Source organism: Pseudorca crassidens, chromosome 1 (genome assembly GCF_039906515.1).
Source record: "Pseudorca crassidens isolate mPseCra1 chromosome 1, mPseCra1.hap1, whole genome shotgun sequence".
Classification (NCBI taxonomy): Eukaryota; Metazoa; Chordata; class Mammalia; order Artiodactyla; family Delphinidae; genus Pseudorca; species Pseudorca crassidens.
The window spans coordinates 152,116,219-152,130,193 of NC_090296.1; the positions used below are offsets into that span (position 1 = coordinate 152,116,219).

General features: G+C 42.6%; 2 protein-coding genes and 1 long non-coding RNA gene across 9 annotated transcripts in view; 2 read left to right on the forward strand and 1 right to left on the reverse strand.

Moving 5' to 3' along the window:
- Positions 1-4,362, forward strand: part of TARS3 (threonyl-tRNA synthetase 3) — a 52,637-nt gene extending 48,275 nt beyond the window's left edge. For 2 of the 4 annotated variants that reach the window (XM_067699328.1, XM_067699336.1), the window contains 3 exons: positions 974-1,046; positions 1,676-1,790; positions 3,114-4,362. In XM_067699328.1, the coding sequence (XP_067555429.1) occupies positions 974-1,046; positions 1,676-1,790; positions 3,114-3,262 (337 nt within the window). In that variant the 3' untranslated portion in view covers positions 3,263-4,362. Of the gene's footprint in view, positions 1-973; positions 1,047-1,675; positions 1,791-3,113 lie in introns of those variants that run through there. The other 2 variants (XR_010933057.1, XR_010933060.1) reach the window with 2 other exon arrangements.
- LOC137203363 (uncharacterized) lies at positions 3,113-5,384 on the reverse strand. Its single transcript, XR_010933065.1, has 2 exons — positions 5,229-5,384; positions 3,113-5,130 (listed from the first exon to the last, which is right to left on the reverse strand). It is a non-coding gene; the product is annotated as an uncharacterized lncRNA (long non-coding RNA).
- Positions 5,385-5,465: 81 nt separating this feature from the next.
- The window catches only part of TM2D3 (TM2 domain containing 3), a 102,608-nt gene continuing 94,098 nt past the window's right edge, over positions 5,466-13,975 (forward strand). For 2 of the 4 annotated variants that reach the window (XM_067699468.1, XM_067699478.1), the window contains exons 1-4: positions 5,468-5,592; positions 5,986-6,078; positions 7,582-7,739; positions 12,915-13,089. In XM_067699468.1, coding sequence (XP_067555569.1) covers positions 5,502-5,592; positions 5,986-6,078; positions 7,582-7,739; positions 12,915-13,089 — 517 coding nt within the window. In that variant the 5' untranslated portion in view covers positions 5,468-5,501. Of the gene's footprint in view, positions 5,593-5,985; positions 6,079-7,581; positions 7,740-12,914; positions 13,090-13,975 lie in introns of all 4 variants that reach the window. The other 2 variants (XM_067699488.1, XM_067699497.1) reach the window with 1 other exon arrangement.

Here is a 13,975-nt window from a genome sequence, read left to right on the forward strand (position 1 = left end):
GTGCATTTCCTTCCACCTTCAAACTAAACATGCTGAAGAAAAAGGCAAACATTTCCCACATCAAACATTGCTTATACCCACCTTTCCATCTTTTAGAACATTTTCATTTTGAGGTAACTGTAGAATCATTTACAAAGAGGTCCAGCACACCTTTTACCAGTTTTCCCCAATGGTAACATCTTGCAGAACTGTGTACAACATAACTGGGGAGTGACAATCCACCAACCTCATTCAGGTCTTGCATTTGTGCACACGTTGTAGATTCGTGTACCCGCCAGTCAAGGTACAGGACAGTTCCATTACTTATAAGGATCCCTCATGCTGCCGTTTATTTTATGGCCACACACCTCCTACCCCATCCCTGTCACCATCCTCCGGCAGCCACTCATCTGGTCTCCATCTTCATAATTTTGTCATTTCCATAATGTTACATAAATGGAATCACAGCGTGCAGCCGTTGGAGACTGACTTTTTTCACTCCTTGGATGGAGTTGCCTTGAGATGCATCTGAGGCATCTCAGGTACCAGTCGTTGGCTCCCTTGCACTACTGATGGTGTTCTGTAGTGTGATGCACAGTTTGAGCATTCACTCGCTGAAGGGCATTTCGGATATTTCCAGTTTGGGGCTATTATACGTAAAGCTGCTATAAATGTTAGTGTGCAGGTTTTTGTGTGAACATGTTTCCATTTCTCTGGGATAAATACCCAGGAGAGCGGTTGCTGGGTTGTATGGTCAGTGATGTTTAGCCCTTTCATCTAGCTGCCAACCTGTTTTCCCTCCCTTTCCAACCAAAATGCCCAGTTTCCCCTTTTGTCTCCTCTATTGCCTTTTAATACAGTTTGCTTTATTTCCACACCCCTCTACTGAACCTGCTCTCTTGTGAAGTCTTACTTAAAAAGAAAAAAGAGTCTTTGGTTGTTTTTTAATCTTGTAATAAATGGTCATTTTAAAAATACGTATTATATTTTTCAGGCCTTTCTGGCTGTCTCCTCGTCAGGTAATGGTCATCCCTGTGGAGCCAACTTGTGAAAAATATGCACTTCAGGTAAAATTAGAGACATTTAAAGTACATAATCTTGGCATGTGGTCTGTGAACGTCATTGACTTGGAATTCGCACCTTAAAATATTGCATAACTAATACATTAATTTACCACCTCATGTTTTCAAAATAAATGTTTTCAGTAACACCTGAGTCGTGTCTATGTAGCTGTATCAGAGCTATTTTATTTCTTAATGTTTTTGAGAAATTGGTGTTTTAAAACATCTCATAGTTATTCTTTTCCTTGTGGCTCTATTAGGAAGAATACTTATATTATCTGTTGCTGTGTAACAAATTACCCCAAAACTTGGCAGCTTAGAACAATAAGCATTTATTATCTCAGTTTCTGTGAGTCAGAATCTGGGACAACTTGGCTGGGGACTCTGGCTCGGGTGCCTGGTGAGGCTTCTCAGAGGTCGAGGCAGGGGGAGTGACTCAGCACTTTAACCTCATCTCAGAAGTGGGGTGCCATCACTCTCCCTCCACTGTGGTCACAGAGACCAACCTGGTACAAGGTGGAGGGGACACACAAGGGTGTGAATACCGGGGGGTGGGACCCTGGGGGTCATCTTGGAGGCTGGCCACCGCATTACCATACACAATGTATTAATGAAAGTGTCTCATTCTCTTATAGGTATCCACTGAATTTTTTGAAGAAGGATTCATGGCTGATGTTGACTTAGATCATAGTTGTACACTAAATAAGAAAATACGAAATGCACAGCTGGATCAGTATAATTTTATTTTGGGTAATCTAAATTTGTATATATTTTTCCCAAATGCTTGTTTTTTCACCTTAATTCCAAAAAACCCCAAAAAACAAAATAAAGAATATGGTATAACGGCTTGATTATGACAAATAGCTGTTGAATACTTATACACAAAGAAGAGTCTGTGATGTTCCTGGCTAGATACTTTTTGTTATTTGCCAGAAAAGAAGAGTTATGAAGTTTCACATGGATCCTGTGGTGTAGTATTACTAGGAAGAATTAATAACTCAAACCGACAGTGGAAAATGATCTTAGTAGAATTATACTCCATATGTTTCAGTCATGTGATAGGCCTGAAATAATCTCCTTTGCTTTTCTGGTTTATTAGAAATCTTTAGGATTAAACTAATGACTAGGAGATGTTCCAAATTTAAGATGATCAAAAGAAAAGAATTAAGTGAAAAAATAAAACGTCCTTGAGGAACATGAGTAATTAGATGCAGAATCTAAAATTTTGACTGTAAAAATGATTCAAAATCAAGGGAAACTTATTTATATGCCTGCAGGCATGATATGGTTATGTCCTATAAGTTGAAAGTTTGTGTAGAAGGCAAAATAAATATGCACAGGGCTGTCCTATGAGCAATTTGTCATCAAAAGTGTTTGTAGTAGGTACTGTGATGCTTCAATCAGCCTTCTTGTGGTGGCAGAAATTTCAAATTAGCTTAGACACGATGGAATGTATTGGAAGGGAGTTAGAGTATCTCGTGCCATGGAAGGTAGAATTAAGTAGCCAAATCATTAGAAAAGTAACTGGAAGGGGAACTCAACCCTTACCAGGACCATTTCTCCCCATTTCTGTTCCCTGTTTTGATCTGCTTCTTTATGCTTCTCTTGATCTACTTTATTCCCCTTACTTGCTGGCCAGTATCTTCGTTCCAGACAGCAAGAAACATGGCGGCAGAATTCTGCATCATCTCACAGTATGGGTCATTAGCGAGAACAAACCTTTTACATATATTCCAGAAAATTCTGTTGGCTGGTTGGGCACGTGTCTGGTGCCCGCCTCTTGATTCATCAAGTGTGCCAGGTGGAGTCAGGGGGTCTTTAGGAACTCCCTCCTCCCACCTGTACCCCATGACCACCACAGGTGTTCTCGAAAATGGACAATAGAGAGATGGGATTAGAAGTCATTCCTTGTCTCAAGAAATTTACTCTTAAGAGGATGACCAAATGGACATTAGATTGATATTTGGTGATTAGTACTAAGAAGAAAACTTAATAAGACACATGCCATATGACTGCTGACTTAATATTTAGTAAATTGTTGATTGTAAATATATTTCCCTTTGTTTTCTACAGTGGTTGGAGAAAAGGAAAAGACAAATAATGCCGTAAATGTTCGAACAAGAGACAACAAAATTCATGGAGAGATTTCAGTAACTTCTGCCATTGATAAATTGAAGAATCTCAAGAAATCACGTACCCTGAATGCTGAGGAAGAATTCTGAAGTCCTTTCCTTGTGCTCACATCTGTGTAACCTTGTTCTGAACCCTGAACATGCATTTTCCTTAATTACCATTCATACTTCTGAGAACTTAGGACCCACTGTCTGGTCCACTGATGGGCACAGTGAGAAGTGAGACGGGGAATGAGTGGCTGATATGCACAAAATCTGATTCACTAATGTGTCTGCGGACAATGAGAGGACAAGTGTGGGAAATTTTAAATTTCCCAAGTATCTTGAGAGACTTCAATGGGAAAATGTCGTTCATCAAAGAGGGAAATAAAAAAAAAAAAAAAAGAGGGAAATACTAGGAAATTAGCATTATGAGATGTTACTGTTAAGAATTCTGATTTTCAAAAGATAAGTTTCAAAAGTCTGCAAAGCTTTTTGAATATGGGGTGATATCTTATTTTCTAATAACATTATGCCTCAGGTATTTTTTAACTGAAGTTTTACTAAAGTTCGCACTGAAACTTTATTTTTCTTATTTTTGGCTACACCCCACAGCATGTGGAACTTCCCTTATCAGGGATCGAACCCATGCCCCCTGAAGTGGAAAAGTGGAGTCTTAACCTCTGGACCACTAGGGAGGTCCTGAAACTTTATTTTCAAAATCGGAATCAATTTGTTTTAACTAACCAACAATCACAAAAGAAGAAGCTAGTACTAAATATTGGATTACTAACAAAGGATTCTGAACTCAAAGAAATTCAGTGTTGTGCAATCTTCTGTAGTTTCCACTATAGGATAAGAGTTGCCATTTTAATGCTTCTAAATGACAATTGAACCTTATTTATCTTTAGAAAAAATAAACTCTCAAATAAAATGTGTTATGTAGTGCTTCCAGGGTTTCACCTATAGGTTTATACCATAATAATTTGCTCCCCTAGAGTTAAATTACTCTTCTGATGGGATGACATTCCACTGATTTACAGACTCAAATGGATTTCTGATTTTAACTGAGAGGAATACCTTACTGCTCAAAACAATTAAAATGGCTTTATGTCAGTAGTGAATTTAGCTACCAATCAAGCAGTATTTTTTGTGTTTATTTGGTTATGTGCTGTGGAATTCAAAATAAATTTAAGACCTTTTCTCTCTTCTGTACACGCTTATCATTTAGCTTCCTGAAGAGTTGGAAGACAAACCAGCAGGGCTGACCGTGAACAACAGGATTGAACTGCACGGGTCCACTTACCCGTGGGTTTTTTTCAATAGCAAATACTAGAGTATACACAGTCCTACCCGCAGTTGGTGGAATCTAAGGAGGTGGAGTCACCGATAGGGAAGAACCGAATGAGGAGGACCCGCTCTAAGTTACACTGCGCCCCTCACCCCAAAGTTGTTCAAGGGTCAGGCCTGTGTGATGGAAGGTGCAGATTGTGTGATGTACCTGTTTAAGCTAACTTTAATTGAGGCCAAGCACTATTCGATACATTCCTTGAATTCACCAAACGTGCTAGTGAGGCAGGGGGCGTCAGAAGACTCACCATCCCCACCCCAGACAACCTTGTGTTGGATGGGCGGGGAGAGGGAAGCCCGTGCTCAGCCCAGCACGAATGTTGCTGCGGTGGGAACAGGTGCGGATCGCTGTGCCGGCCGCAGGGAGCCGCGGCCTGGGAGCAGCTCCTTCCCGGGGCGGGCCTCCTCCAGGGGGGTCTGGGGGCCTGACACCCGCGGCCGCACTTCAGTCCGGCTTCTCCCCGCCTTCGAGGAGCGTCTCTGAGGACTGGTTAGACATCCGAGCAGGGCGGGCCTGGAGAGATGCTCGCGGGACGCTGCCCGGGCCCTGGGGTCGCGGGGAGTGGGTCCTTGGGGGCCACCTGGCACACCTGGGGTCCTTACCGAGCAGTCTGGGCCGGTTTCCTCATCTGTAAACAAGAGGCTTTTTAGTCTGACAAAAACGTAACGTCGTCAAACCTCCGCACGGTACCAAGAGCACAGCAGCAGTTTTTGTCTCTAAACGTACAGATCCGGCCACAGGTATACAGCGGCCAACTTCCCACATTTCCCCGCCTCTGCTCTCGATCCCTCAGGTGTGACTTTCGGGGTCCAGGTGACCTTTCCGTGTCTCCATCCGCCGGGGGAGAGGTGAACGCCTTGTCACAGACGCTGGCAGCCCTAGGAGGCGGGGCGCGGGGAACTCGGGAGGAGGGGCCGCGCCTGCGCCGTGGACCCCTGGCCCCCCCAACTCCTCTCGGCCCGGCGTGCCCCGCGGCCCGGAAGTGTTTCCTCTGGCAAGATGGCGCGTGCTGGGGTCCTGTTGTGGAACCTACGTCGCCTGTGTCGAGTGCTGCTATTCCTTTCGCAGTTCTACATCCTCTCGGGCGGCGGTGAGTTGGGGGCAGGGGTCTGCGCCGGGCCGGGCTGAGGGCTGGGGAACCCAGGACCGCGGGGACCGTCGGCCTGGGCCCTTGGGCGGAGGCTGAGTGCGGGCGGAGGGCGCGGGTTGCTACAGCCGAGTCCGGCTCGTCCTGCCGCCGCCCCTCGGCTCAGGGAGCCGGAGCCGCGAGCCTCGAACTGTGGGCCTGGGGGCTCGGCCTCGGACGCGGAGCTGGGTCTCGGCACCGCGCGTCGTCTCCAGTTGCCCGCAGACCTAAATTGGTGTCGACCCCATTGGGTTTCATGTTCAGTTTCCCGGCGGTCAGGCCGAGATGTTTGCCCGAGCAGCTGTGGGCCTGGCGCGATACACACATAGCCTGAGGTCTTCGTTTCTCTAATCATAGGATCCTTCAGTGTAGAGCCTTCGCAGCCGCTGGCTCAGTCCGACAAGGATCCGGGCCCCACACGTACGTTCACAGTAGTGCCCAGGGCAGCAGGTACTAGACGTTTTCTCTTCTAGTAAACGTGTATATTTGTATCTAGTGGTCTCTTTCGTTTCTTTTTGGATAAAATTTCTTGTAGAATATGACATCAGTTTCCATGTTTTGAACATTTTATTGATTGCATTTTAGATATGTGAACTGAAGGCAGATGCATACCTTTTCTGTAGACAGTCTTGGTATTTCAATACCTTTTGACATTCCTGTCTCATCTTTTTCCAGTCCCAGGCTCCTCATTTCCATTTCTTTATTTCAAGTTTTTTCTTTTTTCCGCTTCATCCATCAAGATAACCTTCAACCAACGCTTCTTTCTCTTCAGAAAATTTCTTGTGCTTTTGGAACCCTGTTCCTGATGTTGGATATTATTAAAGGCTCCCCCAGGGCTGTGTGAAATGGAGGGATTGCAGAAGGACTGGTACAGACCTGGCATCTATCTCTGGTGGTGCTGCTGGGAGCTGGAGCAAAATATTCACCTTTTTGGGTTTCCGTTTTCTCATCTTTTTAAGGTCGTGGGGTTGTCCTGGCCCTGTAAATTCTTGGCTTTGTGATTCTAAGTGCCCATCCTCCAGCCACGGTAGTAATAGGAACAAAAGAAAAGAAAATTTTCTTTTCTTTTGTTCCTATTACAAAAGGGTATAATAGGAATTATACCCTTTTGTAAGTATACCCTTTTGTAGGTATTTTGTAGAATTGCCCACTTAATAGTGACTTTAGGACCAGATTTAAATGAGTATTAGTGTGTTTTGCTAAATGGAACTTTGGTCTCTGTAGTTTCATCCCTTTAGAGTTCCATTACTTCAGTAAATTGAAACTGGCAGACGTATTTTACTGATTCTATAAAAGACTACTAGAAGACAGCAGCATACTTGAGTTTAAAACAGATTATTTTATAGAGAAAGCACAAGAATTTTTTACTCTCTTGGACGTTTTTGAAAGCTTCTCTTCCTGAGAATACTGGTTGCAATTTTGATCCTCTCTTAAGTGATAGTAATATATTATACTCCCAGCTAGGCTGGCTGGAGAAACTTACTGCAACCCACTGAGTAAGTTAGTAATATAAAGAACTATTTTGAACTTTGGTACTGTAAAATTGTAAATGTTACTTGCAGATGGTGGCTTGTTGAAGTACCAAAGTGGAATAATGACAGGACGTTTTTCTAGGGTTGGTACCTTGTTGTACCGATTGATTCACTTAGAGGGTTAGGGGCTTCACTTACAAATTCGTGAATTCAAGTGAAAAGAACATTGGATTGGAAACTGAGAGGTTTGGGCTCTGGTTCCAGTTTTGCCCTCCCTCTGTGATCTTGAACGAACTTTATCATCTGTAAGCCTTCGTTTTTTTCATCTTGTAACATGATAGACTTTTTGAGGTCCTAATTTATTCCTAGCACTGTATATATGTTATGTTCATGATTGTGTTCCTTAAGCTTAGAAAATTGCTTTCCTCTGTTATTGTAATCAGTATTCCAAGAGAATAAGCTTCTCTCTCACCTCTCACAGAAAGCACCGATATCCCACCTTATATGATGAAGTGTCCGAGCAATGGTTTGTGTAGCAAACTTCCCGCAGACTGTATAGAGTGCAAGACCAATTTCTCCTGTGTCTATGGGAAGCCTGTCACTTTTGACTGCACAGTCAAACCTTCTGTTACCTGTGTTGTAAGTACTGCAGCTTACTTATTCTTAATAAACTGATCGTAAAGCTCGAGTTATAAGTAGAGTTTAGACTTGACTATGGAGGAAATTCAGAAAGTGCTCTGCATTTTAAAAGTAAGATTTGAGGAATAAAGTTAACTTTATCAGAAGATGGAAACTTCCATCTCCAAGTAAGGTTTGGTTGCAAGGGTTCAGATAGCAATTTTTTGACATGAGGATAAATTGAAGCAATTGTCAGACTTCTTACAAAAAGTAGGAAGTAAAAGCTCAAACGCACCAACTGTTGCCCATTAGAAATGACCCTGTTACAGTGGTCACTCCTGCAGCCCATCTCTGATATGTTGACAGCCAGGAAGGAGCCTACAAAGGCTTCCACAGTTGGTGTTCCTTAGCATGCTCTCGGGATACCTGCTTCAGAGCCACAGACTCCTGGCGGCAGCCCCACACCTGTTGAATGTGACAAGGGCAGGGAGACTCGTGTATCTGCATTTTTGAACCGTTGGACCAGGGAAGTTACTGCAAACTTCATTGTAGTCCCAGCATGTGGGTGAGATAGAGAGTAGAAATGAATAATGAGGCAGTGTTTTACTCTTGGACCTGCCATGACTAGCTCTGTGATTTAGTCATCTGTCTCTTGTTAAATCAGGAGATGGGCCCAGAACAGCTTTCCTAAAGTGTTTCCATGGTGTCCTCTTTGTGGGAGATGGTTGAGGAGGAAAACATAGATTCCATACCATATTCTCTATCTCTGTCTTTTTTCTTTTTTTTAAGGGAAGCAGTAGGAAGTAAGATTTTTCTTTTAATTAATTTATTTATCTTTGGCTGCGTTGGGTCTTCGTTGCTGCGCACAGACTTTCTCTAGTTGTGATCGGAGGCTACTCTTCGTTGCGGTGTGCAGGCTTCTCCTTGCGGTGGCTTCTCTTGTTGCGGAGCATGGGCTCTAGGTGCTCAGGCTTTGGTAGTTGTGGTACATGGGCTTCAGTAGTTGTGGCTCGTGGGCTCTAGAGTGCAGGCTCAGTAGTTGTGGCGCACGGGTTTAGTTGCTCCACGGCATGTGGGATCTTCCCATACCAGGGCTTGAATCCCTGTCCCCTGCATTGGCAGGCGGATTCTTAACCACTGCGCCACCAAGGGAAGCCCACCATATTCTCTTTTGCAGATTCCCTTTGACCCAGCGATTCTAACTTACTTGAACAAGATACCTTTTCCCGTCGGTTCTTTGGAACTTGGTCTGCAGAGGGCTAGATTAGAAAGTTCCTTCCACCCCCCAGGCTCTTTCTCTATTTCTCCTGAGGTCTAGTATCAGGTGAGGGCATGAGGGAGGCTTCACTCCAAAGGGGAAATGAGATTTTATGTGTTCTCAGTGTCTGGACATAGTGTTTGTAACTGTCAGTATTTGTCATTTTCTTATATCAGAGTTACCCTTTAAAGTGTGCTGGAAAATTGAACTAGTGGCTGGGTAATCTTCATGACTGCCCTTGGATTATCAGTTAGTCTCTGTTGCTGTATCTTACATAGAATTTTCTCCCTACTTACCTAATGGCGAAACCTGTTTGAAGGCTTTTGAAATTGCGTACTTCATTGGTCTGGCAGATAGTAGGTACCTTGTGAAAAATGAGAAAACTGATGGCTGAGGAGAGCTTTTCCAGAATTAGCCTCCTTTGTTTGCCTCAGTGTCTGACATTCATCTCTCACAGCTGGCTCCTGAATGAAACATAGTTCTCAATTTCTTCCTTCTTTAGGTGTTCCAAAAACAAGTAGTTTCATTTAGCGGAAAATAGCAGAGAATAGGAGAAATTACAAAGCTTAGGGAAGTTTCTGAATTCCTGGGTGCTGGTCCCTGGTGCATCCTCACCCCTTGGCTGAGATGTGCCCTGGATGGGTTCCTTCCCTTCTCCTCCCGAGGTGCTTTCACCTCACCTGCTTCCTGACTAGCCAGTCATCGCGAATCCTGTAAAGTAGCAGATGCCCAGCCCGCAAGTGTGGCATTTGAAGGCAGCCTCAGGAGTGTCTGGTGGTCTGTTTCTTCTTAAAAATGAAGAGCAGTCAAATAATTGGCTGTCAGGAGCCACGGGCCCCAGGACTGCTGCGGCCAGGTGATCTGGGGCAGGCCATGCATTCTTCCCTTGTTTGTTTAATGACCACCTGTAGGATCCTGTCTCGCTAAATAAGTTAGCATTTCAGGAAGAAATAAGCTGTGACCATCTGCATACGCAGGTGCACGTGTAAATGCTCATCCTTTCGCTGTGCTGCACTCAGCTCTCTCCCTCCCTCCTGCACCTTATTTTGAACTTCATATTAATGGAAAGAAAGAAACTCTTCTTGTCCTTCTAATGCATACTGCATAGGGACTCAGAGCAAGGGAACCTTACCTGGATTACACTAGTCAAAGAAATTGTTTTATAATGGTCCTGTTAAGTATATAAATAGAAATTAATGCAAAAATCCTCCAACCCCTTTTATATCAGCTAACTCCTGCTCCAGCTATGATGGGAACTATCAAGCCAGTTACCTCAGCTGGAAATGTGCTTGATAGAAACGCTGCTTTCTGTTCCTTGGAGAAGAGCTCAGTCTGCTAGTGTATTTGAAGCAAGTTTAATTCCTTCAGATAGGTTCTGTATCCTTACTAATGACAGCTGTTTCACAAAGGGAAAGGTAACAAATCTTTTTACTACAGATGAGCTTTTTTGGGATTCTATACTTTTTTGTGGTGTGAAAATGGATTCAGTAAATGCTGGGGTGCCTGTGTAGCTATATGGAAAAAAGTGGAATCCTGTTTTATCCAAAGTAAATTCCAGATCAAAGATTTAATGTGAAAAAGTGAAACCACAAAGTACCAGAGAAAGCATGAGATAGTTTTGTTATAATCTCAAAGTTGGGAATATTTTTCTAAGTATGAAATAAAATTTAGAAGCCATAAAAGAAGGAATTGATAGATTTGACTACTAAAAATTAGAGATTTCTGCATGACCTAAAAAAAAGCATAAAGGCCAACGATAAATGACAAACGAGGAAAAAGTATTTCTAACACACGTGACAAATAATACACTAATATCCATAATATATAAAGACTTCCAAAAAGCCAATAAGAAAAAGATGACAGTCCTATAGAGAAATGGTTTTAGGACCTGAACAGAGGGTTCATAGGAAAGGAAATACAATTGAACTTTCAATGCATGAAAAAAGTTTAATTTTTCTCATGATTAAGTACAAATCAATGCGTTTTGTTTTGTTTTGTTTTGCGGTACGCGGGCCTCTCACCGCTGCTGCCTCCCCCGCTGCGGAGGACAGGCTCCGGACGCGCAGGCCCAGCGGCCATGGCCCATGGGCCCAGCCGCTCTGCGGCATGTGGGATCCTCCTGGACCGGGGCACGAACCCGCGTCCCCTGCATCAGCAGGCGGACCCCCAACCACTGCGCCACCAGGGAAGCCCAATGCATTTTTTAAACTATCAGATTGGCAAAACAATCAAAAAGTTTAACACTCTGAGTTCTTAAGGGTATAAGGGACAAACACTCCTGTATCTTGTTAGCAGGCGGGTAGGTTAGTCAGCCTCTTGTGAGCACTTTGTCTTATCTCTGAAACTTATAGATGCACATAAGCTTTGACCCAGCAATTTCATATTTAGAAATTTATCTTACAGATATTACATATTGCACGTGTATGCAAATAAATATGCCTAAGGATATTCTTAGCTGCTTTGTTCACACAGGCAAGATTGGAAACAAGCCGAATGTACCAAAGAGAACAGTTTAATTTATGGTCCACTGTGTAGTGAAATAAAAACATTGCAGCCATTGAGAAGAACTAGGCAGCTCTAGGGATATTTATCGATATCTATAGAATTAAGTGAAAAGTAAATATCAGTGGGAACATTAAATTAAAAAAAAAAAAAAGAAACGTATGTGATGTAAACGTGCCCATGCATAGAACAGACTCCCTGGAAGGCCAGAGTGGGTGAGCAGTGCTTGGTGCTGGGGAGGGCAGTGCTGCTGAGGGCTGGGCTGCACCAGCCTTCTCCTCACTCTCCTGTTGTCTCCAGGAGTTTGTACCACGTAAACTTATTACCTAGTTTTAAAAAACAATTGATAAGAAACGTGTTATGGATGCATCACTAGAAATATGCAGACATTTAAAACAATATTGCTTAAATCATGCAGTGCCTTACTCAGTTTCAAATACTGTCCATAATAGGAGTTTTGCATTAATCAAAAAAGTTAATCAATATAATACTTCCAGAGGTGATTGTGTTACCATTTAAATATGATTTTGAAAAATATTTATGACAATATAATGTCAAGTGGATACAAAATGTTTTCAGTGTAATTCCACCTATGTAAATCTGTACTATAGGAAGGAAAAATGAAAGAAGGTTAAAAGCGCTTGTCTCTGGAGAGGTTACAGGTTTTTTCTGTAATTTCCAAATGTGCAACATATAAGAAGATGGACTGCTCTTATAGGCAGAAAACAAAATAAGGACATTTAAAATTGAAATGAAAAAAATCTCTGGTCTCAAAGTTCAGGGCCCACAGTGAACACTTGCTCATCAGCCTCTCTATGCAGTTCTTTCTAAGTTGGGAGTGGTTTTCTGGGGCTGCCTATGGGTCGGTCCTGCTGGGTGCTCGTGGGTGTGTCACAGCAGTGACAGCCCTGGGGCTCTGGGCCACTCGCAGGATGGCTCCTAGGGAAGAGTTGAGACCCGGTGGCCAGGCTGTTCCTCCAGGAACAGGGCTTCTGCGTTCTGCACTGTCTTGCAGCTCCGTGACCTTGAGCAGAGGGACTCATCTGCCCTTTGAACTCTCTGTGACTCCGAGGCTTTATAAAGTACATTTTCCTTTTTTCTGTGTTATAAAAGTACACATGTGCATTATTAAAAATTTAGCCAAAGTAACAGTGATGAAATAATCTTATCATTCTGAAATAACCTTTGTTACTTTGATGTGCATTTATCTAGATATTTTTTGTTAGGTATATATTTTTGGTTGTATATTCATGATCATAGGATCATAGCATACACATTTGTATTGTGTACATATTGGTTTGATGCCTGTTTTTCTGCCACTTCCTCCTAGGTCATAAAGTATTTTAGACACTTGGTGCCATATGACTGTAGTTTTATTGACCTATTAACAAACTGCTGTATTATGATTGAATAGTTCTGTGTCCTTTGGTACGTAGGATCAAGACTTCAAATCCCAAAAGAGCTTTGTCCTCAACATGACTTGCAGGTTCTGCTGGCAGCTTCCGGAAACCGACTACGAGTGCTCCAGCTCCACCAGCTGCATGGCGGTGTCCTGCCCGCGGCAGCGCTACACGGCCAACTGCACCGTGCGGGACCACGTCCACTGCCTGGGTAGGTCGGCGTTAAGGAAATCTGTGAGCAAGATATTTTTTCTACGCTTATTTATGGAACTGTAACCAGAAACTTAAGAATTAAATTTTAATTGTTTCGTCAGAAATATTTATTAGCACTATTTTTAGTTATGCCAGTTCTATTTTAAAATGTAATATTTGATAAAACAAAAAATGTGTAAGGTATAAAGCATAGTGTATAATTGAGTTTCACCCAAATTAACAACTAAAGCAGCGTGATGCCATTGAAACTACCAGAGTGTGTTTCCTGCACGCAGTTACCCTGCCTCTTCTTCAGAGGTAACCACCCTTTTGGATTTTCTTATCATCTCACTTCCTTTTCTTTAAATTTTTTGTAGTTCTATCACATGAATGTACTAGAATATAGTGTGGTAAATTATTCAGTAGTGCATGTTTTAGAATTGTATAATATAGACTGTTTATGGTCTTCTGAGACCATCTTTCAACATCATGGCTCTAAGATTCTTCCATTTGTCTTCTCTTATTACAATATTTTTTACTTCTATATAATAACTTGTAAGATTGTGTCATAGTTTATCCTTTCTCCACTGTATTTGGATTATTTACAGTTTTTTTCCTTACAAATTGCGCTGCTGTTAAAGCTTTTGTCCATGTCTCCTGGTTGCACATGTCCGTGTCTCCTGGTTGCACATGTTTGTCTGGCATACACTCTCTTGCGTGTGTTATTTTCCAGGACGGTTGTATCCGTTTACATTCCCACCAGTGGTTACACAACTGTTCGTGATGATCCACATCCTCTCCAATACTTGTTATCCCTACGTTTTGGTTTTTTTTCTTACAGACTTCTAGGAATTCTTTTATATTTTGGGTAGTAATTTTTTGGTGTCCCTAACATCCTCTCCCAG